The following is a 26030-nucleotide window of genomic DNA, read 5'->3' as shown; positions in this document are numbered from 1 at the left end:
TTTTATGTTTTTTATGTTTTTGATGACATTAAGACCTGGATTTTTATCTGTCACAGTGGTCACGGTACTAGCAGCATACAGGTAAAAGTGCCTTTTATTTTCCACAGAAACACCACTAAACACATGTAACATTGTGTGTTAAAACTGCCTGATTTTCTTTTGGTCAGCTTTGATCAAGGGAGGACCATGCTAACTTTAGCGTGTTAGCATCGTCTATTTAAATAAGGGATTAAAGGCTTTGTGAGGCAGTTTATAACACCGTAAAGCAAGCGATTTTATGCTCAAATAACCTGGTGAGTTGGTGAATACAGTGGATTCGTTTTTAGATCGATCTGGGATTGTATAATTGTGTACTGGGCTGTCTGCAGCAGTGCAGCTTGGGCTTAAAGCTAACAACAGTCCGGGGTGCTCCTTCCATTCCGACATCTCACCACTCCGACTAGTGGCTTCCGCGTGCGGTTAAGGTTAGGGTTAGGGTTAGGTATAGGGTTCGTCAACGTCGGAAAGGCGACATGTCGGAAAGGAGAAATGCACCCCAACAGTCCATGTTAGACAAATGTAATAATTCATAAATATACTCACTGATCACTATCATGCTCCTTAGAGTGTTTAGCTTAGTTTAAGGGTCTGATTTGTCTCTTCTTCCCTCCTTCTCCCCCCTCCTTCCCCCTTCTTCCCCCCATGAGAAGAAAGGCAGCCTATGAGTCCGGAGGTCACTGGTTCGATCCCGGTGTGTTGAGGTGATCAGGATTTGGCATTCTTAGGCTTACGCATAGTATTTCTTGAGGTTAGGGGTAGGCATAGTTTTATTGAGGTTAGGGTTAGTGAGGGTTTAAAATGCTCATGTTAATTGCATGGTAATCTTTCTCTCTAGTTCAGTCTTCTATGTTTCTATGGCTTATTGTGCACATTACTTATCATTGCTTCTTTCTTTTTTCTTTCTGCATTCCCTGGCCCTGCTTATCGCTGCTTGCAGCTATATTCATGATATTGTTTTTGTTCTTATTTACCTTTTGTTTGTTCTTAATTTTAACATGTTCTTGTTACACATACATTTTAATTACGCAGAAAAGTTCAGACGTCATCACACAATTGATTTCAGCAAAGTACATCAAAACCCATATTTTATTTTATGTATAGCAATACCATTTACATATTAAATAACACTATAATAGAATGCTTTGATATAGCTTTCAATGAAACAAACAACAAAAACAAAACTGTATTTTTTTTGTCAATTATTTCATGTTTACAAAAGAGGACGGAACAGTCGCCTGTTCAAAATGGGGTCAATGGGAGGAAATTATTCTGTGACATTTGAAAGCTATTCTATTGCACATCTGGACAACAGAGTTATAGCCTCCATAGAATGAAATAAATGAAATTACCAAACCAAGGGGAATAACATTTGTAATATCACAATCACTGCCTTGAAATTTAATGGGAGATGTGTGAGGTTGGAGATTGGAATGTGATGACCACCACAAGCTCAATGCACAGAGAACCAGGATCCACATGGTCCACCACGAAAGCAATATGCCATGACAGGAGGAAAATAATACATTCACCTGAACAGATCCAATTCAATGAGCATATACCAGAAACATCAGTGTCAGATGCGGTGAAATCAGGACCAGAGAAGTGATAAATTGTAATAGATACATTACTGCAATGAGAAATAGTAGGATAAAACAATGGGATGACACCTCCCCCTCACAAAAAAGTAATAAAGAAAAATAGTATTTCATATGGTCCGTTCCCTCCGACACAGTGAACAGATATAAAGTTTCCAGAGAAAGGTTTTGTTTTGTCACAGAGGCAACAAAATATGTACATTACTTCTGGGTAGTACACCTAGATTTGCGCTTTAAAGGCAACACAAAAGAGATTTGATGAAGCTAGTAAGTGTACTCAGTGGTAGCCTGGGGATGACGGAAGGAAAATGTCAGACTGATAAGCTTGAGATAAAGTAGAAGTACATTTATTTCACCACACACTGTAAAACATGCCATCAGTAGCTATGCTTCTATCCAAGTATTTTTGTTTATAGCAATTACAACATGATGTTTCATATTAGAACACCTGAGTGGAAAAAGCACATTTTAATACATTTTACTCAATACCACAGGATATTTTCTATTTATTTTTTAAACTTTTGTTTCAGGTGGAAAAGCTTTGTCAATACATAAATCATGTGATAAATAGATAATAGTTATCCTTCCCAATATTAATAGTTTTTTTTTTCTCATGTAGGCTATGTACTTTCTGATTGCATATTCCACGTTCAGGTAACCTGTATTCACTGCAGCCCACCTGATGGAGGCAAACCTACTTTATATGTTTAGTGATATTGTCTAACAAAATTGCTTAACAATTGGATTGGAACACAGCTAAAATAGACGAGGGGCAAATGATCTATTGTTGCTTCTCCAAATGTTGGAGAATGAGCCAATCAATGTGACCCCTTTAAAAGAAGATAAAAGACAGAGATGTCATTGCATCTTTCCTCTATCTTGCTGTATGCAACTTTAAAGCACAATAAAAGAGTCTTTAAACCAAATGGTTTTGGATTACAATGATTGCTGGAAGTAGTAGTTGTCACAACGGCCATTGCTCTTGACAGATTTATTCTAGCATGGGTGAAAGAGGGTGTACACTGGGGTAAGAAGGAAAAATAAATGGGAAGAAAAAAGCTTGCGCTCTAACTTTTCTGTATGGAACGGAGTCAAGTCTTTGGTAAAAGTTAAAAAATCAAACTACATTATCCCCATTGTTTTGCTGTCATACATTATATAGAGACTGAATAGCGTGACATTGTGCCATGTAAAACTATTTAACTGAAATAGGAAAATACATATCCCTTTCAGAAGCTTGATAGCACAATATCTCTGACTTCTCTTAGGCCACAAACCCCCAAATCCATCTCATCTCCAAAGAAAACAAGAAATGTTACTTCAAGCGATACAGTGTGGGCAAAAAACCTATGTACACAAGGCCTTGTGAGGTTAGAGTGAATGAGAGCACCTCTCTCGGGATAGCAACAACTAAACAAATATGCAAAATAAACCATTTTCAAAATGCTGCTTTCAAAGAAGGGGGAATGGCAGGTTGTTGCATCATTAGCTGTATTTCACAAGGACGTTGGACATGCACTGTATCTGTGTGCATGTGTGCGTGTGTGTGTGTGTGTGTGTGTGTGTGTGTGTGGGAGAGTTTGGATGACTTAGCAGCATACAGGAGAGGAGATGGGAGGAGGGAGTCCCTCCTTCCCCAGAGGTTGGGCTGATGGATGGATCTGACCCATAGAGTTATATATATCAATCTGACCTGACTGTGAGTCGAGTGGGAAACAGTTAGATGTGGTCTGCTGTGGAAATCAAACCTGGCCTCAAAGAACATGAATAAAATAAAATAAAAATCAACAACATCATCATGATTAAGGATATATTTATATATGTATACATATGGTATTTCCATATATTAAAAAGCATGATAACAATAATAATGAGTCATAGATAGAAATGATAAAATTTCACAGTAGCTGTTTGTTACACCACTTTAGATATTCCAACACTGGTGTGAATGGCAAAAGGTGGAAAATAAGGTGAGGAGAAAAAAAAAAGCTCTTTAAAAAACAAACATAAAATGTTGGTTGTCTGACAACCAACTACAGGTTTTATGATAAATGAGTGGTATCTTATGGTATGTAATAAGAGTGAGCAGAGCAGAGAGGTGTACACAAGGCTGAAGTTGAACAGCATTTGTTATTCAAAGCGGGCGGATAGGAGGAATTCCTGCCTTCCTCTTGCACTGTCTTAAATCAACCAGTAGAGGGCAGGCTGAGCAATGTTCTTCACAGAAGCAGGTTGGTTTTAGGGTGTTAGCCATGGAATGTGGAAACAACAATCAGAGCTTGAAGTGGGGACGAGTGGGTCAGCTTTAGTCTAGGCAGGAACACTGACATTATATAGTGCAAACAAGAAAAGACAGAAAAAAGTGTTTCTCGTCGCCGCCGCCGTGAAACTCAAAAATGCAGGTGCAAACCTCTCAGTAGGAGAACATTAAGACATAAAATGGCGAAAAAAATAAATATCAAAAACTTTTTATCAGTGTAAAAAAGTAATCAGGTTATTCTTAACCAAGAGTTCTGGCAAAAAAGGCCTCGAAAAGTCTTGTCCACAATTGTTCCTTTTAACGTTTTACAAAGTTAAGTGCCTCCCTTTTCATCTTGGGTGAGGGGGGTGGGGGTGTGTGGCGCGGGACCCCCGTAGCTCCAGCCAGCCCTGCAGTGGGGGCCTCAGACCAGCGACTCCATGCTCTCTGCCGGGTCGGACTGGTCCGACATGGAGGCCATGGTTCCATTCATGTCCCTGGTCAGGACACCTGAGCCGGTCTCCTTGGTGCTGACCAGGCTCAGTAGGGCTTTGTAAAGGTACTGGTACTGGTCCTATAGAGGGGGAGAGGAGAAAAGAGAGAGGTCATACTCTCTGTGAGTATATTACAGGAACAAATACTGTAGAACGCAGCTGAGTCAGTTCTGTGATGAAATTAAAACAATAATGCAAATAAGGATTAAATGGCTTTTGTGTTTCTTTATATTTACATCATGACCTTTCTTTTTCAAAATCAATGTCTATACTGCAGTTACCCCCGTCTTCTTATATGAGAGGAAATCATAGGTTTAACATCACAGCAATGCTGCCTCTAACATAAACAACTCTGCTATCCAGAAATATGCTTTACTCTTGATTAACATGATATACAGTAGTACATTATGTGATTATGAAGCTAAAATTACATCAATTGCATTATTTAAAGAAATCTACAGAGATTTATGTCAGGCCACATTAATAGTAGTATAACAATAATTGTTTAAGTCAGGGGCGTCAAACTAATTACAGGTCACAGCCACATTGGGCAAAATGTGACTTTATGCCAGTGCACACTCCCACAGCTGTGTTTTTCCAGCCTGCTGTCTCATTCTCAGTCTCGCTTTACTAACATTGTTTATGAATATTACTTTTGTGATTGGTATTACAGCCACAGGCTACAAGGCTGTCAGTGGCCAGCAATTATGAAGTATTATAATACTAGACTATCATTATAACAGGCTTTATAATGCGTTATGATTACATTATGAGTACTTATGACTGAGTGCTTATAACTGTAGTTATACAGTGTTATAAGCAGATTACAAATCATTTATATTGGGCCTTATAAGTAATTATAAATGCAACACCAGTTTCTGAGCAGTTATTTTCATAATCGTCATTCTAATGCCTATGCGTCACCTGCGAGCGCAGTTCAGATTGATTAATGATCATTGCAGAGAAAGCCTGCTCACAGAGATAGTCCGTTGTACCAGAACCTCCCGAACAATCATCGTACTGCTAAGTCTTCCAACGTTTTGTGAACAAGGTTTGCTGTTTATTTAGCACTGCTTCGAGTTCGTTTGACTTTTGCATTCTGCGTCCTACTCCATAGTTGTCATGCATTTCTCAGTTTGATGTTGTATTCCTTTGCAACAGCCACTTTAGAGCGGATTCAACACACAGGTTTGCCGCTGAACTCAAAGAAAAAGGGATTTTTCCAATCATTTAACGTCGACCTTCGACATCAACTTTACATTTGTTGGACAGCATTTTGAACCACAGCAAGTAAACAGTCTCAGCTTGGCTTGTGTCTGACAATGTAGTTTACACAAAGCGAGAGCTTTAACAGACATCTATTGCTATACTGTTTACACAAGCTCGCTGGTGAGGACTGGATTGGCAGACAGGTAAAGACAGCCGGAGCGACAATCGGCGAGGTAAGTGCCGTTTTTCGCTATGCTAAAACACAACAAGCTCATCAGCAAGGAGGAGACGGTAGAGACAGTGAGAGCGGCAAGCGGCGAGAGCAGCACCAGAGGGGCTTTATAGAATTTGACAGTTTTGATAGTTTAGTCTTTTTCTCAAATCATCCAGATTGGACAGTATGGGCCTGATATGGCCAGTGGGCCGGCAGTTTGTATTATAAAAGTATACTACTTTAACCATCATGAAAGTTTTAGGTTGATTAGTCACCAGCACTTACAGTATGTGAGAAAATGTGAGATTATTTTTTGCGACTGCGACTCCTGTATGTCCATGTACATTGTCATCAATACTGCACAATATTTTTACACCAGGATGTCTTCTGTGCCAGAACAAACTCATTGTAACCTCTTACTTGGCAACAAAGACTTTCTAAGAAAGCCCCAAACACAGTCTGAATTGTTGTTAATAGAATATCTTACTTGTCCTGGACATTCAAACTAAATCAAGTATCATAGCTTTATGTTTAAGCCTAACTCGTATTATATACAGTATTGCATTACCACTTGTTCAATAGTCAGTGAAGACATCCTGGTAGTGTAGGTAGGTAGGTATCTCTTTTGAACCCTAATGTCTTTCATAAACACACAAACATCATGTGTACTGTATTGAGGGTGCAGGATTGCCCTCAGGAGCACTTTTTGGGGGTTCACCGCCTTACTCAAGGGCACTTTAGCAGAGCTTGTGGACAAATCAGTAAGCCACCGTCCAGTAAGCAGCACACAGTCGTCGGAACACAACCTCCAGCCGGTGCCAGGAATCAAACCCGCAACCTTTTCTGTTACACTTCTGCCTTGCTGCCACCTGCAACCCAATAGTTGACTTACAATGTCTGTGAAGACCCCGGGCCTCATGAGGTTAATCATCTTGGCCACTTGATAGACATCCACGGCACTCTCGCTCTCCAGCTGCTGTGACAGGGTGGTGAGGGCACACAGCATGCCCGCTGATACCGCGCCCAACCTGAAACAACCCACACACAGCACAGGGTTAGCATGCACCATGACAGCCACTATTAGGTCTATATGGTAACACCCAGAATGCGTGGCACCATTAGCAATCTAACTCAAAGTTTAACCACATGAACCCCTAGTGTACAATTCTGGGGTGAACATTCCGCAGCAATAGCAGATCTAAAAGCTCACAATATGTTGCAACACATTATCCGCATTTTTTGGCAAAGACCCTATCTAGAGAAAAAAAGGAGTAAGTATAAAGCCCTGGGGGATCCCAGTCTTAATTGTCATGCTGAAGCCATTTAGCTAGTAGACAAGAACATTGCTTTTGTTTTGAATGAAATCCAGTGACTGGATAAGTTCAGTTGCTTTGGGGCTGTTTTTTCTCGGGGGCCTCCGACAACTGGAGTTGTCCTGACAAGTGGCTGAGGGAATAGAAGACCCTCACAGACCCGGAATACCAACTTTGAGACTAAAGAGCTATTAGCAAGTGAATCCGCCCGGGGTTCGGCAGCCTGGCTCAGTCTTGGGCTCCTGGGAGGATTGGAAGGGCACATTCATAATGAAAAGAGTCAAGAGTGATGTGAGATGCTCTGGCTAACCAGCGCGCCTCTAGGAATAATGAGCACGCAGACAATTAGGAAGGGACGTCTAACAGACAATCTCTGGGTGGCCGTGCAGCCAGGCTGCGGCGTAGCAACGGCGTGAAATGCTCAATTAGATGCTTTCTTCTTGAGGATGCGACAAGCAATCTTCATTATTTCTAATGAATATACATGAGGCAAACCGCTGGATTAGCGCGTCGTTCAGCAATGCTAATATGTGTCAATACTAAAGACACCTTCATTATCTCTAATTGGTTGGTTTTCTGGGGTACCTGCCGGGGGGATTTAGACTCATTGGACTGAAAGCGGCTGCTCGCAATATATGCTGTGTTTATAAGCAACACAAGGGCCACCTGGGAACTTCGCAAGATAAGATCTAACTCAATATCGCCGCTATTCCCCGTTAGCATTGAAGTAGCCTATTCTGGCTAACATCAGACTTATGAAATACGAAATGGATGTTTAGATTTGTTGTTCCAACAATCCCATAATACATGCTTTGAATGCAAATCCACTAGTGTATTTGTTTTTTCAAGGCCTTTTTTATTTTGCTTCTCTGTGTATTTATATTTCCCTGCTGAATCTCTTGTGCAGGTAATTGTGTACTTTATTGTACATGCAATGCTATATACTGTATATATATTACTGGTAAAACAAGGGAAAAGGCTACAAACGACTACCTAGTGTACAACAAAGGTGATGGCAGCAAATATTCATTAAAGCAGCCTGCACTAATTAGGTGAAAATTGAATCCCTTTCTTGTACACAACATATTCAGTAATATCATTTTATGTCAAATTCCCTTTGGACTTTCTGAGATTTGACTGGCAAGACTAGAATCTAGTTTTTGGAAACCATCTAGTGACTAGTCTTGACTATATCTCTCAAGACAGATACAGAGCTCCGCGACTAAAAAGAGGGGAACATTTTTCCCCCCTTTTTGCCGATGGGTTCCCATATTGTCTATTGACTGGATGATTTCCTAGTACTGCCATGGGCGTGAAGCAATCATTATCCTCACAGGTTCACTATATATGGTTAATAATGCACCGATCCCGAACAAAAAAAACATTAATGTGGGAGAATGCCACACCAAAATTAAAATATCAGCTACTACAGTAACATACTGTAAGCCAAAAATATCTACATTTTTCTATGAGCAGTTTGTCTCATGCATAACACTTACTTTTTTTTGTATTACCAAATAAATGTTGATTATTGCTCTGAGTTATGTGAGCCATTAGTAGTTTCAATTTAAAAACCTTTGCCAATACGCTCCCAAAGCATGACTTGCCTACTAATACTGTAGACAACCAACTCACTATATGGGAGCTACACTACTGGCCAATTATGACACTGCTGTCCCTCCGGCAGGAATGCAATACGTTGACACACAAGCTCAAGGCTTCAGACTGAAATGCCAACACATCAAACTAGTTGATAATCTATCACAGCGCTACTCAACCCGCGGAAGAAATTTTTCTTCTTTTTTTTTTTTAAGCACAGGATAAAAAATCACACCCTGTGTGAAGGTAGCGGCGCTTTTGATACATTTTGTCATCGATATGTGTCTATAATGTGTTTATAGCCATGTGTCACGTGAAGCTTGACCAATCACTTTGTTGACGCACCTGACCAATCAGAACGTTGACGCACACGGACAAAGTCAGGTATAGAGCTAAAAATCACACCTGTGTGAAGGTAGCGGCGCCTTTGATACATTTTGTCATCAATAAGTGTTTATAATGTGTTTATAGCCACGTGTCATGTGAAGCTTGACCAATCACTTTGTTGACGTGTCTGACCAATCAGAACGTTGACGCAAAAGCCAGGTATAGAGGGCTACCGCTCTATACCTAAAGGTATAGAGCGGCTAGCGCCGCTAAAAATATACATTTCCGTTCAAATATATGGGTTGCTATTTTTTTTTTCAAAAACAAACATCAATTGTTACAGGTATAATGCATAGTTTTCTATGCATTTCGGGTTTTTGGGGGGGTTTGACCCCCATTTTTTTTCGGCCGCGCGGCTTTGCCGCGCGCCCAGGATAGGTGTCCCTTATTTCAATCTCTGGGAGTTGGCAACCCTAACCTTGAAAATCGAAAATAGGACCGTCATTTTTAGCTTGCGGCCCCTTGGACTTTTGGTATTTTGCTGAGTGGCCCCTGAGCCATCTTAAGTTGAGTAGCCCTGATCTATCATGTTAAAAATATATATATATTTCAGCTAATCTTTTAGTTACACCAACACTGTTATTGTGTAGTAGTGTTGTTCTTATTGGAGAAGATTATGAAGACTGCAACAAGCATTAAGCTACAGTTCTTCTGTAGCTCTAAGAGTAAGAGCAAAATGAACAATTTGAATTATGGAGGAGGGAGAGCAGGAGAGCGACAAAGAAATAGACACACAGTGTGCCGTCAATCCGTCAGATTGTGTTACATCCAATATTTTTCCAACATTTCCAATATTCACGACTTGATCATCTCACATTATGTGTAGCCTGCAGTACATGGGGCACTTCCTAGTGGTAAGCCTGTGTAGACTGTATCCTATCCAACACCACTTCCCAGCACTATTATTCGACTACGTTTTGCATACGTCAGAGGGAGATGGAGAGAGCGAGACATTACATCGCCAGACAGTGTAAGTATTATTATTAAGGCATGCCTACTGGTGGAGAACTGTGCTCCACTAAGCGCCCCTTCTCTAGTATTATCTGTGCTGGAGGCCGAGTAAAAGAGGACGAGAACGTTTTACTGACTCATCATGGATGATGGTGGGTCCGTCGCGGCTTGCAGCCTCCTCCTTGATGACGTTGATGAGCTCAAAGGTGCTGCTGATGGGTGCGTCGGGGTTGGGCCATTTGGGGCACTGAAAGTGACGCACCTCTAATACATAGTCATCCTGGGGGACAGACAGGCAGGTTACATACTGTGTACGTAGTGTGGAGGGTAGAACACATTTCACAGCCTTCTGTGACATGCAAATAATGTTTCACAGTAAATATATTATATTTCACAGTTATGTTTCAACATTTACAATTCAAAACATATTGTCTGTGTATTCTCTAAAAACAAATAATTACAAGGCTTTTCACACTCTTCATACATAAAAAGCACGCTATTTCCCATAATCACCTGTTTATTTGCATTTGTTTTGTTTCAATGATAGCATTTTGTTGGCATGTCTGCATTTCCCTACAAGTCTGCAAATATCAATGACTGGGTAAAGGCAAAACAAAATATGGGAATGGACATTAACAAAAATCTCACTCTCACACACACGCACATACCTGTGTGGCCTCCAGGATGAAGTCATGGATGCTGATCTGCTCTTCATTGGACAGACACAGGCGGTCTTTGCTGATGAGCGTGACGGTGAAGGCTTCGCAGTTCATGGCCTCCTCTCTACTAGGCCAGTACACAAACTCATCCTCCGCCTGCACGCCCAGAGAAAACCCACAGTGGAGATGTGTTAGGTTGATTGGAGATTTGAACACAACACAACTCACTGTATGTGTGTATGTGGTGTGTGTGCGTGCGTGCGTGCGTGCGAGTGATTGTGTGCGTGCATTACTCACCAGTCCTTGGTTGGCTGGCAGCATTACGATGATCTGTGCATTGTGGTCCCAGATCATTCTCCAGAAGTCTTTTGTGGTGTGAGGCAGAGGATGCTGGGTAATGATGAACTCGTTGCTCCTGTAGTAACCCTGCCGTGTCACAAAAATAAACACAACTTGACACACGACCATGCCACCTCAGACTGACCAACTTGAATTATTTGTTTGGGTTTTAATGTGCTTGGCTTTAAAAACACTGGCAGTATTGCTCTGCTCATGGACTGAAAATTCCACTGCCATGCGAGATCTCCGTCTTCAGTCAAAATAAACAAAACTATTTTGCTACTCACCGAATCAATGGTAATTTATATTGACCAGATCTGTAGAGGGCGCAGTGGAGTAAATAAAATAATTTCCGTCTGGCGGACATATTTCATTTTCTACCCAAAAAGTGTATTATACAGAGAAGGTGGGGTGCTGAGAGGCTTCCCACCCTGGAAAATAGACTTTCAACAACACAAAACAGCCTTTGTTTCGGTGAGTAGCGAAATAGTTGTGTTTATTTTCACTAAAGACGGAGACCTCGCATGGTAGTGGAATTTTCGGTCTATGAGTAGAGCAGCGCGCGTTAGAGAGAACTCACTAATGCTCTGGACCAGGGCTATCTGACTTAGAACTAATGGAAATCCACTTCAGAGTGGATGCAAGTATTGCAAATAACATTTCAAATGGTGTGTAATCCCAGAAGAAATCCCACTTGTTGTGTACTCTATGGAGACCTGAGTTGTCCCCAGCTAGGTTCACAGAGAGGTAGGAGCGGGTTAATGATTAGCAGAGGGAGAGGAGGTAGTACACACCATGATGTAAGATGCGTTGATGTAATCTGTGCCTTTTATGCCGGGCAAAGGTGCCAAACCTACTCTTGCACGCTCCGCTGTTCAAGGAGAGGAAGGAAGAAATAATGACAAAAAGATAGATGTAGCAGAGAGAGAGAGACAGACAGACAGAATTGATCAATAGTGTCAGAAACAGCTGGTCACATTGCTATCAACTGCATGCCCTGACTGGTTGAAGAAAGTTCTTAGTACAATTGCTGGTCATTTTCAGAGAAATAACTTCAACATGTTGTATAACAGCAACTGCATATGACAGGAAATATGAACAATACATACATATGACAATACATTAGTCTAATCAGTATTTTCCACATATAAAATATATTTTATGCATAAACATTTCGAGATAATAAATGTTTAATTTAATTACATTTAATGCATTGTGATAGACTAGCCTACTCTGCGTGTGTGTGTGTGTGTGTGTGTGTGTATCATCTCATGACAATATATATATATATATATTATTTGTGACAATACTTTTATTCATTAAAGTGTACACACTGCAAGGTGATAATCACTGTTTCATTAATTACACATCCCCATCACTCACAAACCTCTATTGTTTGTTGGGAACTTCAGTTTTTCTGACAGTTATTAGTTTCCATTGTTTACTTGCTGCTGTGGGAGACGATTTGATTTCAGATTTAATAAGCATGAAATCGATGTGAGACTCACATGGCACCACGGAGGAATTTCGATTTTTCTCTTTGTTGCACTCCTTCTGAGCGTTGAAGCACTCAACGAATCTGGCATTGCACTGTGTTACCAGCTAGACACAGACACAGAGAAATAGAAGCAAATCATTAAAGAGATACCTGATTAACTGGGACACAGAGATTTTAATTACTCACAAAAACAAACTCTTTAACCACATGAAACCTAGCATCTCTATTCTCGGCATGTCATAATAGGCGAACATTCACCAAAATTAGCTGATCTACTGGGTACTATGGGTAAATGTAATAGAACTTTTTTTTTTAATAACATTTTATTTCAGAAAAGAGGTTGTTTACAACATCAAGAGAAGGTCAAACATACAAGTTGTTCTCGCAATTATTTAAACCCCACTGCAAATCTGGTTTATTGGCATAATTCACAAACTGTCAACTGTATGAAATAAACAAATCAAACATTGCCAGTCAGAATTATTCAAACCCTTCATGACGAAATGTCTTTTATACTTCGTAGAGCACCCTTTTGCTATTATGACCTGCTGCAAACGTGATGCATAGCCAGGGACCAGCTTCTGGCAGCATTCCTGTGGCATTTTAGCCCATTCCTCATGTGTAGTGGCCTCCAGTTCACTAATATTCTTGGGTTTGCGTTCTGCAAATGCCTTCATCAAATCCCATTGCGATTTTCTATGGGGTTCGAGTCAGGAGACTCTTACAACTAGTCTAGAATCTTCTAGGACTTCCTCTGAAACCAAGCCTTAGTGGACTTTGAGGAATACTTGGGATTATTGTCCTGTTGGGAGGTCCAATGAATAGCACTTTTGAATAGTACTGTATCTACATTGCACCTTGAATGCATCAGCACTTATTTTATTTTTTTACCAATGTTGTCTGCTCTCTCCCTACTTTTTAAATGGCTTTGCCGCTTTTTAGTGTGTCTTTTGTTTTTAAATGTGACAAGCACCATGAGTTGCGAAGAATGGTATTTTGCTCCTTTGTACGCCCAGTGTGCATTATGAAAGTGACAATAAAAACGGATTCTGATTCGGATGACACCCAGGCTTCAGCTTCCTCACAGACGGCATGACGTTTTCTCCTAGGATTTCCTGATACTTGATTGGTATACACAACCGTATATTATGTAGTTTATAAGGAGAAAGAATGCTAAATAGTTTGCCAACCAAACCAATTCTGTACTACGTGGTGCCAGCCAACATACCACTGCACCCTCCGTAGAAAAGAAAATCCCATTTTGACTGCATAAATCATTGGTTCTCAAGGTGGGGTCCTTGGCGGGGTGCCAGGGGGTCCCTAGCTAAATAAGTTAATATAGCGTCACAATCATTTTAACCACTTTAACCATATTTTATACTTTGGCTATCCAAAAATAGCACATATACAAGCTCATAGTGTGGCACTATGAACTTAAAAAATCTGCTATTTTTGAAAAATCCCTGGCACAAAATATTTTTGAGATGGGGGGTCATTTTGACAATCATTTTGGGGGTCCTTGATATGAAAGGTTTGAGAACCACTGCTTCAGAAGCAGCGGTAACAAACATTAATTAAATTAAATCCCATTTTGACTGCATAGCATGACAATAGAGGTTATTGTTTTGCCAACACCCGCTCTCAATCGAGCCCCCACAAGAACCCTTGGACTCAAACTGCGCAGCATGTGATGATAAAAGAGAGCCAATTAGCATCATCTGTCGGTTGCAAAAAACTTCCCCTATCTGTCAACCACCCTCACCCGAACCGCCCCCCCCCCCCCCCCCCCCCCCCCCTCAGCCACCAGCATGCCTCTTGTTACTGTGACTATGATGGCAGTCAATAGCTTTCACACTGCGACATCACATGCATAATGAAGCTGTGAGTCTTACGTCTGCTGTCTAGCTTGGTCTGACTTGTGTGGGGTTCAATATCGTCGCTGTCGGGCAGACACCTCTTATCTCCATATTCTAACTTTTTGCGTTTTTCCGTAATTTAACGCCCTACTTGATCATACTACAAAGCGTCACACAAAAGCATCAAAAGTACCAGATCCACAAGTTCGAAACACGGCGCGAACCGATACCTTTGCTATTTTGGAATTTGAATCCCGAAAAGTAACAATTTTGGACATAATTATGAGGTTTCCGAACGACAGCGATGATATGCTATTGGGTTTTTAGGTAGATTAGGTTTTAGGTGGATTAGTCCTGCGTTAAGGGTTCATTGATTTCATTCTGTGGGGTTGTCACTGAACAGCATGCCAACACAAATTCCTTACACAACTGGTTCTCAATAATGGTGAAATATGGTGATGTATCAATCCCAAGTATGTTAATGGGGTACTTCACCCAAAATATTACTTATATTCTATCAATTCACACCCCATGAAGCCTTGAATTCATGGAGATATTTTAGTTTTTGTGCATTCCTAAGCCAATAACCAGGTGGCCGCTGCAGTACGAGACCTGGGTCTCCTACCGCAGCGGCCAAAGAAGTACTCCTTTAACCCATTAAGACCTGAGGCCGATTCTACAAATGTCTTCTACATCCTAACGGTATTCTGAACGACTTATGTTGCTATTTCAGTGGTGCTCAAAGATTAAGAGTTAAAAATGTCCGCTTTAAAAAACAATTTCCCAAAAAAAAGCAGATATACAAGCTCGCAGTGCGGCATGAAGTGACGTGCTGTGAGCTTGTATATCTGCTATTTTTTTAACAGCCAAATTATAAAATATGGCTCAAATCTAACACGACGCAGATGCTTTCCCAGTTTTAAATGGGTTAATATGGAATAGTGACTTATAGGTGGATTTCACATGTTAACGTCCCCATCTTATTTTATCTCCGTAATAAAATCCATCTCCACCAGGGAGCTCACGTTTCTCCAGCCCCTATACCACGGCCACGATCTCCGAGTCCTCTCACCTTGAACTGTTTGTCTAGACGTGTTCGGCCGCTGTGGCCCGGCGTGAGGATGTTGTTGACATAGCTGTACAGCTGGCTGGCTGCCACCTCCGTCTCCTTGCCCAGGATGGCCTCCATCAAGGCATCGTGGATGAAGATGTACTGCTCCTGTGTGGGCCATTCATTTAACAAGACAGACAACAGAGCCCAGGTCAGACCACAAATGCACCACTGTGTGTCAGCGATTCCCAACCTGTGGGCCGTGAGGACATGGGAAGTGGGCTCCCAGATAATTGCCAACAACACTATGATTTTACCAGTGTTCATTTTGACAGCAAATTCTGATTTAGTCTTAGTCTTTTGAATAACAGATCATTTAGTTTTAGTGCTATTTTAGTCATCTGAAATTGTTTAGTCTTATTCTTATTTGTAGACATTAACCCTTTAAGACCTGAGGCGATAATTTAAAAAAATCTAAATCTTAACAGTTTAAAAAAAAAAAAAAAATCTAGATTTTTCAAAAATAGCAGATCTACAAGCTCATAGTGCGGCACTCGGTGCCGCGCTATGAGCTTGTAGATCTGGTATTTTTGAATAGCCAAAGAAAGCTAAAGTGACACAGATGCGTTCCAGGTCTTAATGGGCTAATATATTGAACAAAAACAAAAAAAACACGTTATTTTGTTCTTTAAAACCTTAACTATACTAAGTTAGTTCCATTGATTCAAGCCAGAACATAATAAATCATTAAAATAAACATGCTTTGAAAGTGCACACGGCCCACCCATCTGACCGGTGGATGGGTGGGCCGTGAACACCTTTGACATTTTTTGGGCCTTGATCCAGAAGGTTGGGAACCATTGCACTATTTACCATGCATACTGTCTTACATACACACATTAAAATACAGGTGCATGTACATGGCCACTCACACGCACGCACGAAAGCAAGCACACACAATATACAATGTACCTCCAACTTGTAGGGAAAAAAAAGCAGTGTGCATTTTATATTTGAATACAATGAAAGCCAAATGCTTAGCTGAATACTGGCTGCATACTGTGTTATTTCCATGGACAAAAAGGCAGTGAACAGAATTTGACTGAGCTGCAGGACGGAGATAAGATATATGGATGCAAGCGGGAAGGGAACTGCTGCCTGAAGTCCTCAGGCAACTGTAGAATTGTTGCCGTTTTCTGCCCCAAACAGCCCGTGGAGATGAACATAACATGTTGAGAACACAATATAACTGTCATTCCCAAACAGAGATATCCACTCTTTTGAGAAAGAAAAAAAAATGGGACGGTAAAACTCAGCAGGGAATAAAAAACTTTAGTCTTTTTCTTGTCATCTCCTTGCTTTTGTGGTGGAAATGGTGGGATTTTCAGATTTATACAATGTATGGGGAAAATACTAATGCATTATTCATTTTGCGTTTACAATCAAATCATTCATTATGTATGTGCATGTATACGTGCACGACACATGCATGCGTAAACATACACATGTGCGGCGCGTGCCTGTGCTTGTTACCACTGACGGCAATTTTATGAATGCTATTTTTTGGGTAATTTTTAACGCTAGGCCTAAAGCCGAAAATAGCCGATCTACAAGCTCCCAACGCGCCATGCTGCGGCGCATTGTGAGCTTGTAAATCGTCTATTTTCGGTGCATGACACTGGTGTGCAACCAAGTAAAAATCTGACATAACTCAAAAACCCAACCTCTAAATGCCTCATCTTAACCCTAATCCCAACCTGAATCGTTTCTTAATTGTAAGCCTAACTATTAGAGAGAAATGTCCATGTCTACCTCTCAAATTCTACTATACTTGTGGGGACATTTGGCCCTCACAAGTACTGTATAGCAATACAAGTACACACACACACGCACACTTACCTCAGTCTGGACTAGGTAGTTGCGCTGTGTGCGGATGTGCTTCAGGAAGCCGAGCACATTGACCGTGCTCTTGTCTTTGATCTGCTTTAGCATGCTGTCGATGACGATGTATGTCCCGGTCCGACCCACTCCAGCACTGCAGGACACACACAACCACACATCTCATGAGTCCAATCACTGCAAGCCACTGAAGAACACAAAGCACTATAAGCACACAGAAGGTTCAAAGGTATGGCTTCAAAGAGTTGGGCTGACTGATGTGAATCTCAGTCATCTTGCTTTTGGAGAGGCCTCTGCAGTGGACATAATACTGTAAAGCAGTGGTCTTCAACATGGGGTCCGGGACCCCTAGGGGGTCCTCAGAGTTACTACAGGGGGTCCGCCAAATCTGGGGAATCCGTCAAATCTGGGGAATGACATTAGCCGAAAATAGCAGATCTACAAGCTCACAACGCCTCGCGTTGCAAGGCGTCGTCAGCTTGTAGATCGGGTATTTTCGGAAAGTTGGTGTAGAGGGAAAAAGAGCAGACCAAGTACAGAGCCAACGGTCAAGTTGACTAAATATAGAGGGTTTAAAAGGTTAACTGTCTGAAAATACACATTAACATGAATCCAACATTCTGACATGATTCTGACAATTAATAGAAATTAAATGTCAAACAAGTCTTTGAAGCTATCTATGAAATCTATGAATACGTTTAATCTGCAACACAATTTTATATAATATGTAGTGGGGGTCCTTAATCTCTCTCTCAGCAAAGGGGTCCTTGGTCTGAAAAACGTCGAAGACCCTTGCTGTAAAGCTGTGGTTCTCAAACGTTTTCATGTCAAGGACCCCCAAACTGATATGTCTTTTGCCCGTGGAGACCCATCTGAAAACGTTTTGTGCCAGGGACCCCCAGAACATTTTCGAGATTTTTCAAAACAACTTCAAAAATAGCAGATGCAAAAGCTAAGCAGAAGCTAACTAATGAAAATAGCTGATCTACAAACTCACAACACGTCACAATGTGATGCGTTGAGAGAGAAGAGTAGCTCGGCTATTTGCCTACTTTCGCTCTTGTATGGCGAAGCAGGGCCTTAATTAAATTAATACAAATAAAAAGTTGTAATAAAAAAAGTTGAAATATGGAGATACAAGGTTTCTGCCAAATGGCAGTGATATCACAATAAAAAAACAAGTAACTGGTAATTGGCCCTCACAAAGACAGGAGTACAAGAGTGCACACGCCTGTGTCTGGTTTGCTAGCTGAGTAATGAGCAGGAATATCCCTGTGTGTGGTGGTGAAAATGGAGGTAATGAGCGAGGGAGAGTGGTGTTACGCTCGCCTACTGTACAGCATTGTACGTGTATTTGTGTGGCTTCAAACCAGGCGAGGAGATGTCTCAGATTGTCTCAGATGATTATCTATCATTGCGGTACAGATGATAGCAAAGAGCCTCACACTCACTCCCCAGGGGGCTACCCACACTGGACAATTACCCGTTATTTCCCAGGCTGTCTTGCAGTAAAGTGCCCTTAACCCATTCAATCCGGGAACGCATATCATTTTAAGATTTCTTTGGCTATTCAAAAATAGCAGATCATGCACTGAGTGCCGCGCCATGAGCTTGCAGATCTGCTATTTTTGAAAAATCGTGAAAATGTGTGCAAATATTAGATTTTTTTTTTTTTAAGCAAACATTTCAACTCAAATATTTGCTTCTATGGATTCTACAAATGTCTTCTAAATCCCAAAAGTTTTCTAAAAAAACTTATACATATATTCAAAGATTTGCACACATTTTCACGATTTTTCAAAAAAGCTCATACTGTAGGTGCCGCACTATGAGATTGTATATCAGCTATTTTTGAATAGTCAAAGTATAAAATAATGGTTATAGATAAAATCTAAAATGACACAGATGCGTTCCCGGATTGAATGGGTTAAATACAAGCTGGCAACCATGGTTTGGTTCAGCATTGCTGACAGATTTGTACCAGTACACAGCTGTAAATTGGGAAAGAGTACAGTAACAGGCACTTACTCTAGGTATATAATTTGTTTTCAACTGCTCCACGTTGTGCGTTTATGAAAACGTAGTAATAGAAATTGCACGCTTGCATATGCCGAGTCACTAACCACACTGTACAGTCCACAAGTCAGACTGTCCTACAGCATGAGGTGAAGTGCAGTCAGACACTAAAACATAACATATAGTGTATACTGTCTGAACTCTATACAATATCTGTTGGCAGGGGCACACCCAGATATAGGTCTCTAAAATCATATAAACCCACTGAATGTATGTTATGCCTGAAAAGTTTAACTTTGAAACTGCTTCACAAGCCGTACACATTCACTGCTCTTAAAGGTACTGTCATTTGATTGTCCATGATGCCCTGCTCTTGTCCCGAAAATATAAAAAGTTCATTGCTAAGCCCCATTGACTGCACTTGTCACTGGTTCACCCGTTTCTCCAAAATAGGGCCCCAATATGTTAAAGCGTACCAGCGGAGAGGCCTCACCTGCAATGGACCAGCATGGGGCCCATATCAGGAGTCTGGGCAGCTGACGACCTGCGGACAAAGGTGAGGACAGGCAGGGTGTACTCTGGGACGCCCATGTCAGGCCACTGGGTGTAGTGGTACTGCAGTACTGTCCGCTCACTCTGGGCACGGCCCTTAGGGTTGCTCTTGGACCCCTGGATGGAGCGAAGGAGGTGAGGGAACAGATAGTGTGAAGGAAGTGAAGTAGATAGATGGTGAGGGAACAGGTGTAAGTCGAGTTGGTGAAGAAATATGAAGTGGGAGCATCCACAGGGGCCAGAAAAGACAAAGACAGCAAAAGACAGATAGGCTACTTGTAAACAAACCCATTGACAAAAACAAACATCTTATAAACATGTTATGGGTGTCATACATTAACATGCTATCTACTGTATAGATGTTCATATTTGGTCAGAATGGAGGCCCTTCCTGTCTTACCTTTTTGACTTTGGTGTTGCGCAGCGTGAAGCGACGGAGGGTGTAGCAGGCGTGCACTTTGGTGCTTCTCAGTGTGACCACAAGGTTGCCGTATTCCTCACTGTTTTCCGTGGGCCAGTACTGATCACATTTTCTCTGCAGGTGACCCACACAAAATCAGATTAGTACAGTGCTGCGTTACTGTATGTTACCACACGGCACAAGACTGTGATTAGTATGACATTGTGTAATTATATGCGTGTGTAATTATATGCGTGTGTGTGTGACAGCTATACCATCTCATCTGCAACACCTGGCATAATGAGACAATTCCTCAGGAATGGAAAGACAGCAACATTGTCACCATTTACAAAAGGAAGGGAGACAAGTCACTCTGTGGCAACAGCCGTGGCATCTCTCTGCTCTCTGTTGCTGGCAAGATTCTTGCGAAGATAATGCTGTTTCGCCTGACAACGCACATTACAGAGGACATCCTCCCAGAGACACAGTGCGGTTTCAGAAATAACCGAAGCACTCTGGACATGATCTTCGCTGCGCGTCAAGTCCAGGAGAAATGCAGGGAGCAAAACAAGGACCTCTACATCACCTTCATTGACCTCACTAAGGCCTTTGATACAGTGGACCGGGAAATCCTTTGGACTATACTGCAGAAGTTTGGCGTCCCCCCAAAATTTCTCAGCATCCTCAAGCAGTTCCACAGTGGCATGCATGCATCTGTACTTGTTGGTGGCCAACAATCTCCCCCATTCCCTGTGAAAGTCGGGGTGAAGCAGGGTTGTGTACTGGCCCCTGTGATATTCAATCTATTCCTGACGGCAGCTACACTCCTCTTCCACAAGTCCATCCAGGAAGATGGTGGTGTGAAAATACAGTTCCGTCTTGATGGGAGCTTGTTTAACATCAGACGCCTTCAAGCCAAGACTAAGACCCTGGTCAGCAACATCTACGAGCTACAGTATGCAGATGATTGTGCTCTTCTGGCCCACAGCCCAGCTGCCATGCAACGTGCCCTGGACACCATGTCCTCTGTTTACCACTCACTAGGTCTTGTGATCAACATCCACAAAACAGAGATCATGGCACCAGAAAAATCTCCACCCCCCGTGTTCAACATCAGCGGCACTCCCCTCAAGGTTGTCCAGCAGTTCAGCTACCTCGGCAGCATATTGACACCCTCCTGCCAAATTGACGATGATATCCAGGCCCGTATCAACCAAGCCTCCTATGCCTTTGGCAGACTGCGCTCTCGTGTGTTTGAAAACAACCACCTAAGAACACCAACAAAAGTGGCAGTCTACAGGGCAGTGTGCGTGTCTACACTGCTATATGGGTCAGAAGCCTGGGCTGTCTATCGGCGTCACATCAGACGCCTTGATGCATTTAACATTAGATGCCTCCAACGCATCCTTGGCATCACCTGGCAGGACCGTGTCCCTCACACTGACATTCTACAACGCACTGATTCCATCAGCATTGAGGCAACCATAGCACGGAGGCAACTCCGGTGGGTCGGCCACGTCATCCGGATGCCTGGATGCCGTTTGCCCCGTCAGGTGCTTTATGGACAGATCTTGTCAGCCAGCAGGAAGCCCGGTGGTCCAAAGCTGCGGTACAAAGATCAACTAAAACAGACTTTAAAGAGGTGCAACATCAAGCCCAACGATTTGGAGTCAGCTGCAGCTTATCGGCCACTCTGGCGCTCTTTATGCTTCGAAGGGGTCACACACCTTGAGGAGAAACGCACCCAGCAAAGGACGGCGCGGCGCCAGCAAAGACACCTTCCTGCTGACCCAGTACCATCTCAGCCTCCTGACCCAGGCCTCGCATGTCCTGCCTGTGGTAGGATATGTGGTTCCAGAATCGGGCTTCATAGTCATCTACAGTGGCATCGTCGCCAGCAAAGATAACCACTGACAAACTCATCACAACGCAAGGAAGCTACGTCATCTTCGACAACGATGGACTGCCAAGGAGGAGGAGTGTGTGTGTGTGTGTGTGTGTGTGTGTGTGTGTGTGTGTGTGTGTGTGTGTGTGTGTGTGTGTGTGTGTGTGTGTGTGTGTGTGTGTGTGTGTGTGTGTGTGTGTGTGTGTGTGTGTGTGTGTGACTGTGTGTACATACTCTGCCTTTCTCCACTAGGTTGGTTATCATAACGATAATGCAAGTGTTCTGCTCCCACACCATCCGCCAGAAGTCTTCAAAGGTGGATTTGAGAGGACCTTGGGCGGCGATATAAGCCTTGGGCTTATTATAACCCTGAAAAATGAAAGGGGGAGAGAGAGTCAGTGATATTTTTATATGCACAGAAATAAATCAAATACAAACATATGTATGCAGAGGAGTAGAGACAATCAGCCTTTAACAAGAACAGCCATGTTCCTAGTTTTCAAAACAAAACTCAAACTTTTCAATTTCAAAGACCCTCAAAACTCTGAGATTGTACAAATGGAACCAAATGGACCTGTAAGGTTCCACTTTGGAACCCTCTCAAGGAACCCAGAGGGTCCCTGGACTCCACTTTGAGAACCACTTACCACTCCTCATAGTTCACTGATTGGTCCTGGATTAAGCCGGCTAATCAACTCAATGATTCTCACTGGAAGTTTTCTGCACTAATATCTTGTAGCAAAAACACAGACGCATGCACACACAATAATAGAGTTAACATCTTCCAAAGGGTCCACTCACATCAACATAGTTGGCATTAATGTAATCTGAATGTTTGGAGTCCTTCCCAGCCAGGGGACGAAGCTTCACTCTGCTGTGGTCATCTGGTGGAGCAACACACACACACACACACACACACACACACACACACACACACACACACACACACACACACACACACACACACACACACACACACACACACACACACACACACACACACACACACACACACACACACACACACACACACACACACACACACACAGACACACGTTTTATAGTAACCCCACCAACAGAGATGTGTTGGTAACAGACAGACAAATAAACAAAGAGACGGAAGATGAATAATAACCTCCTTGGTGCAGGCAAAAATGTATCTAAAAATGTATATATTTTCAAACTAAATGTATATTCTTTAAAAGATCCATGTGAAATACATGGAATCACATATCTCTCTTCCCGTGCGTGTGTGCGTGCGTGCATGCGTTTGTTTGTTTTCATTTGCTTGTGAAAATTGGAGTTAATATGCTAATTGATGTTCCTTCAGGTTCTGCTGTCATATGAAATAGGTAAACTAACCCTAGCTACTGTATACAGTGTGTGTTTGCTGCACATGCCTCTCCTGCCAGGGTCTAACTGAATCCATGCCACTAATAGCATGGAAACTTGGCCTTTGTCATACTACTGACATGACCCTCAAGCCTGGTTTTTGCCTGGGCAACATGCTACGCATCAATGCTTTTTTTTCTTTCAGTTTAACAAGATGGAGTCTAATAACTGTGTGGCTACCATGTGGATAAAAGTTAAATATTTAAAAATACAAAAAACATATGTGGAAAACAATGCTGGGAATTACTTCCTTTGGCCCTGATCAGTACAGCGATTTGCAAGATTAGCTCTCCGGGCAAAGTAAAAAATACACACACACACACACACACACACACACACACACAGATGTACTCTTGCTACTTGACGGCTCGGTCCCTAGGAGCCATGCCATAAATATACGTTATTTCTGTCGAGCATCACGTCACACAACGCTCTGTTGCCAAAGCATAAATTAAGCTTTAGACTCAACTGCCGAGCAGCCGGCCAACAAGCTAGCGTGCCACTAGATGCTTTACACTTTGAAGTGTGTGAACTATATTTAATGTGGACTTCACAGTGTTGAGGGCTAGAGTACTCACAGGCCACTATGTTGATGTATCTGTTCTTGTGCTTGTTGTCAGGGTGGTTTGAGTGTTCTGATGTGATCTTCATGTCTGCCGTGCACCGCTGCACCTCCTGAGGACACACACACACACACACACACACATATTTTAATACTTTTGAATACATGACTACTTAATTAACCACTTAAACCCTCTAGTCTTAGAGAACCTTGAGTTACAACTGTACTGTACTTGACTGATTTTTTCCAGCTACACCAACAATATTTCTGCCGTATGTTCCTCACTGAATATAAATGCTGGGGTTCAAGTGGTTACTTAAAGCGGAATATCATATATGACAGCAAATCCTATAATTCTGTTGCAAGGAGGACAATTGAAAATCACAGTTCCCAGGGTGTTCTGTGTTGTGAGCATAGACTGGTTTTGTTTTGTTTCCCCTTACTTGGCGTGCATCCTCTTTTTTTTTACAACAACCGCTTCAGACTGCTTGAAAGACACCTTTGATCTGTGATCTGTCCAGTACACCTGCAGCCACAGTTGGCCTCTGAGCGGCTACTGTGGTCAGGAGCATCTTTTCTCCCACCCAGCTGGGATTTGAATCGACAATCCTGCGATCTTTCAATGCACTGTACTTCACAGTGTCTTTCTTTTACCAACCGCCAGTCACTGTGGAATGTGTTAGATAACAATCCAACCTAATATCAGTGTAATAAAATAATAGCAATATTCAATAACATCTGTATAAAAACATATTAGTTAAATATTAATGGTTGGTGTAACATGTTAATTTGTGGGGGTGGGGGGACTAAACACACACACACACACACACACACACACACACACACACACACACACACACACACACACACACACACACACACACACACACACACACACACACAATCTTTTGATGATCTTTTATCTCGTTTTTAGTTTTTTGTTGTATTATTTTTTAAACAGGATACTTCCCTGATACCATAGTTCCTGCTTTTGTTATACTTGTAAGGGGACTTTCTAAAGTCTCTCTCTCTCTCTCTCTTACTGTACCTGTGCTGTCCTCTACAAGCTTACACTCAAGCTATAAATGCAGGTATATACACTATCCTTATGGATGTTAAATATCCATATGGATATTAAGTGAGTATGTCCAAGTGGATTATTTTCGGTATCAGCAAAGCAACAAGGGTGTGTATCCCCCTACAAGGTGCTGGACCAGGGAGATAGATTGCTGAGGTGGAGCGCCAAACCTACCACCAGCTCCCAATGCTTACCACATATCTTAGTTATTCAAGCCGTGGCACTTATATGCCGAGCTGGATATAGCTATTAGACAGACATCATACAGACTATAATTATTGAATGAATCCTAATCAGTAGAGAGCCACTGGTCTACATAATACAATACAATAAATCCATGTACTATACACATTGGACAGCTTATTGCTCCTCTACTATTCTCATCTTTATTCTTACCATATGTATGTATATTTACAACTTTTCGCTGATTGGACCCGAATAAGTGAATGACAAATGAACCCTCTTGAATGTTTAAAACCTGTAGCTACTGGGTCTAAGTGTACTTCTCCAAGCTTTCCACGCTGTCCCACTATAACTGGTTCACAGTGGGCCCCCTCCCTGGGTCTGGCCAGACAACGGATGTGTGTCAACTTAAAATATCTGGTGTTGCTGCCAAGCAACCAGCTGTTGGCTGCTAGCTCAGCATGGCCTGGTGCTGGGTGGGGGAACACATACATTACACAGACACTGCATTTGGCTCTGACCCCTCGCTGTCAACTCCTCCAGGGGCTTTACAGGCTTCCCGCCACCCCACTTTAGGCGCTATTAAACGTGGATTTGTCATACTAACCGGCAACTGGGAT

The 26030-nt window shown here is 42.1% G+C and overlaps 1 protein-coding gene across 4 annotated transcripts in view; it reads right to left on the bottom strand.

Annotated features, from left to right (window-relative positions):
- Nucleotides 1-1092: 1092 nt before the first annotated feature.
- Nucleotides 1093-26030, bottom strand: part of LOC311049616 (receptor-type tyrosine-protein phosphatase gamma-like) — a 396229-nt gene continuing 371291 nt past the window's right edge. For all 4 annotated transcript variants that reach the window (XM_084063299.1, XM_084063300.1, XM_084063301.1 and 1 more), the window contains exons 16-29: nucleotides 24166-24262; nucleotides 22997-23079; nucleotides 22430-22564; nucleotides 20311-20445; nucleotides 19852-20027; nucleotides 17343-17478; nucleotides 15465-15611; nucleotides 12547-12640; nucleotides 11833-11909; nucleotides 10997-11125; nucleotides 10709-10855; nucleotides 10178-10320; nucleotides 6683-6818; nucleotides 1093-4447 (exon numbers count right to left, since the gene is read on the bottom strand). In XM_084063299.1, coding sequence (XP_083919425.1) covers nucleotides 4298-4447; nucleotides 6683-6818; nucleotides 10178-10320; nucleotides 10709-10855; nucleotides 10997-11125; nucleotides 11833-11909; nucleotides 12547-12640; nucleotides 15465-15611; nucleotides 17343-17478; nucleotides 19852-20027; nucleotides 20311-20445; nucleotides 22430-22564; nucleotides 22997-23079; nucleotides 24166-24262 — 1785 coding nt within the window. In that variant the 3' untranslated portion in view covers nucleotides 1093-4297. The remainder of the gene's footprint in view (nucleotides 4448-6682; nucleotides 6819-10177; nucleotides 10321-10708; nucleotides 10856-10996; nucleotides 11126-11832; nucleotides 11910-12546; nucleotides 12641-15464; nucleotides 15612-17342; nucleotides 17479-19851; nucleotides 20028-20310; nucleotides 20446-22429; nucleotides 22565-22996; nucleotides 23080-24165; nucleotides 24263-26030) is intronic.

Source organism: Gymnoscopelus microlampas (assembly GCF_963454915.1).
Source record: "Gymnoscopelus microlampas genome assembly, chromosome: 7".
NCBI lineage: Eukaryota > Metazoa > Chordata > Actinopteri > Myctophiformes > Myctophidae > Gymnoscopelus > Gymnoscopelus microlampas.
This window is presented reverse-complemented; position numbering and strand designations above follow the sequence as displayed.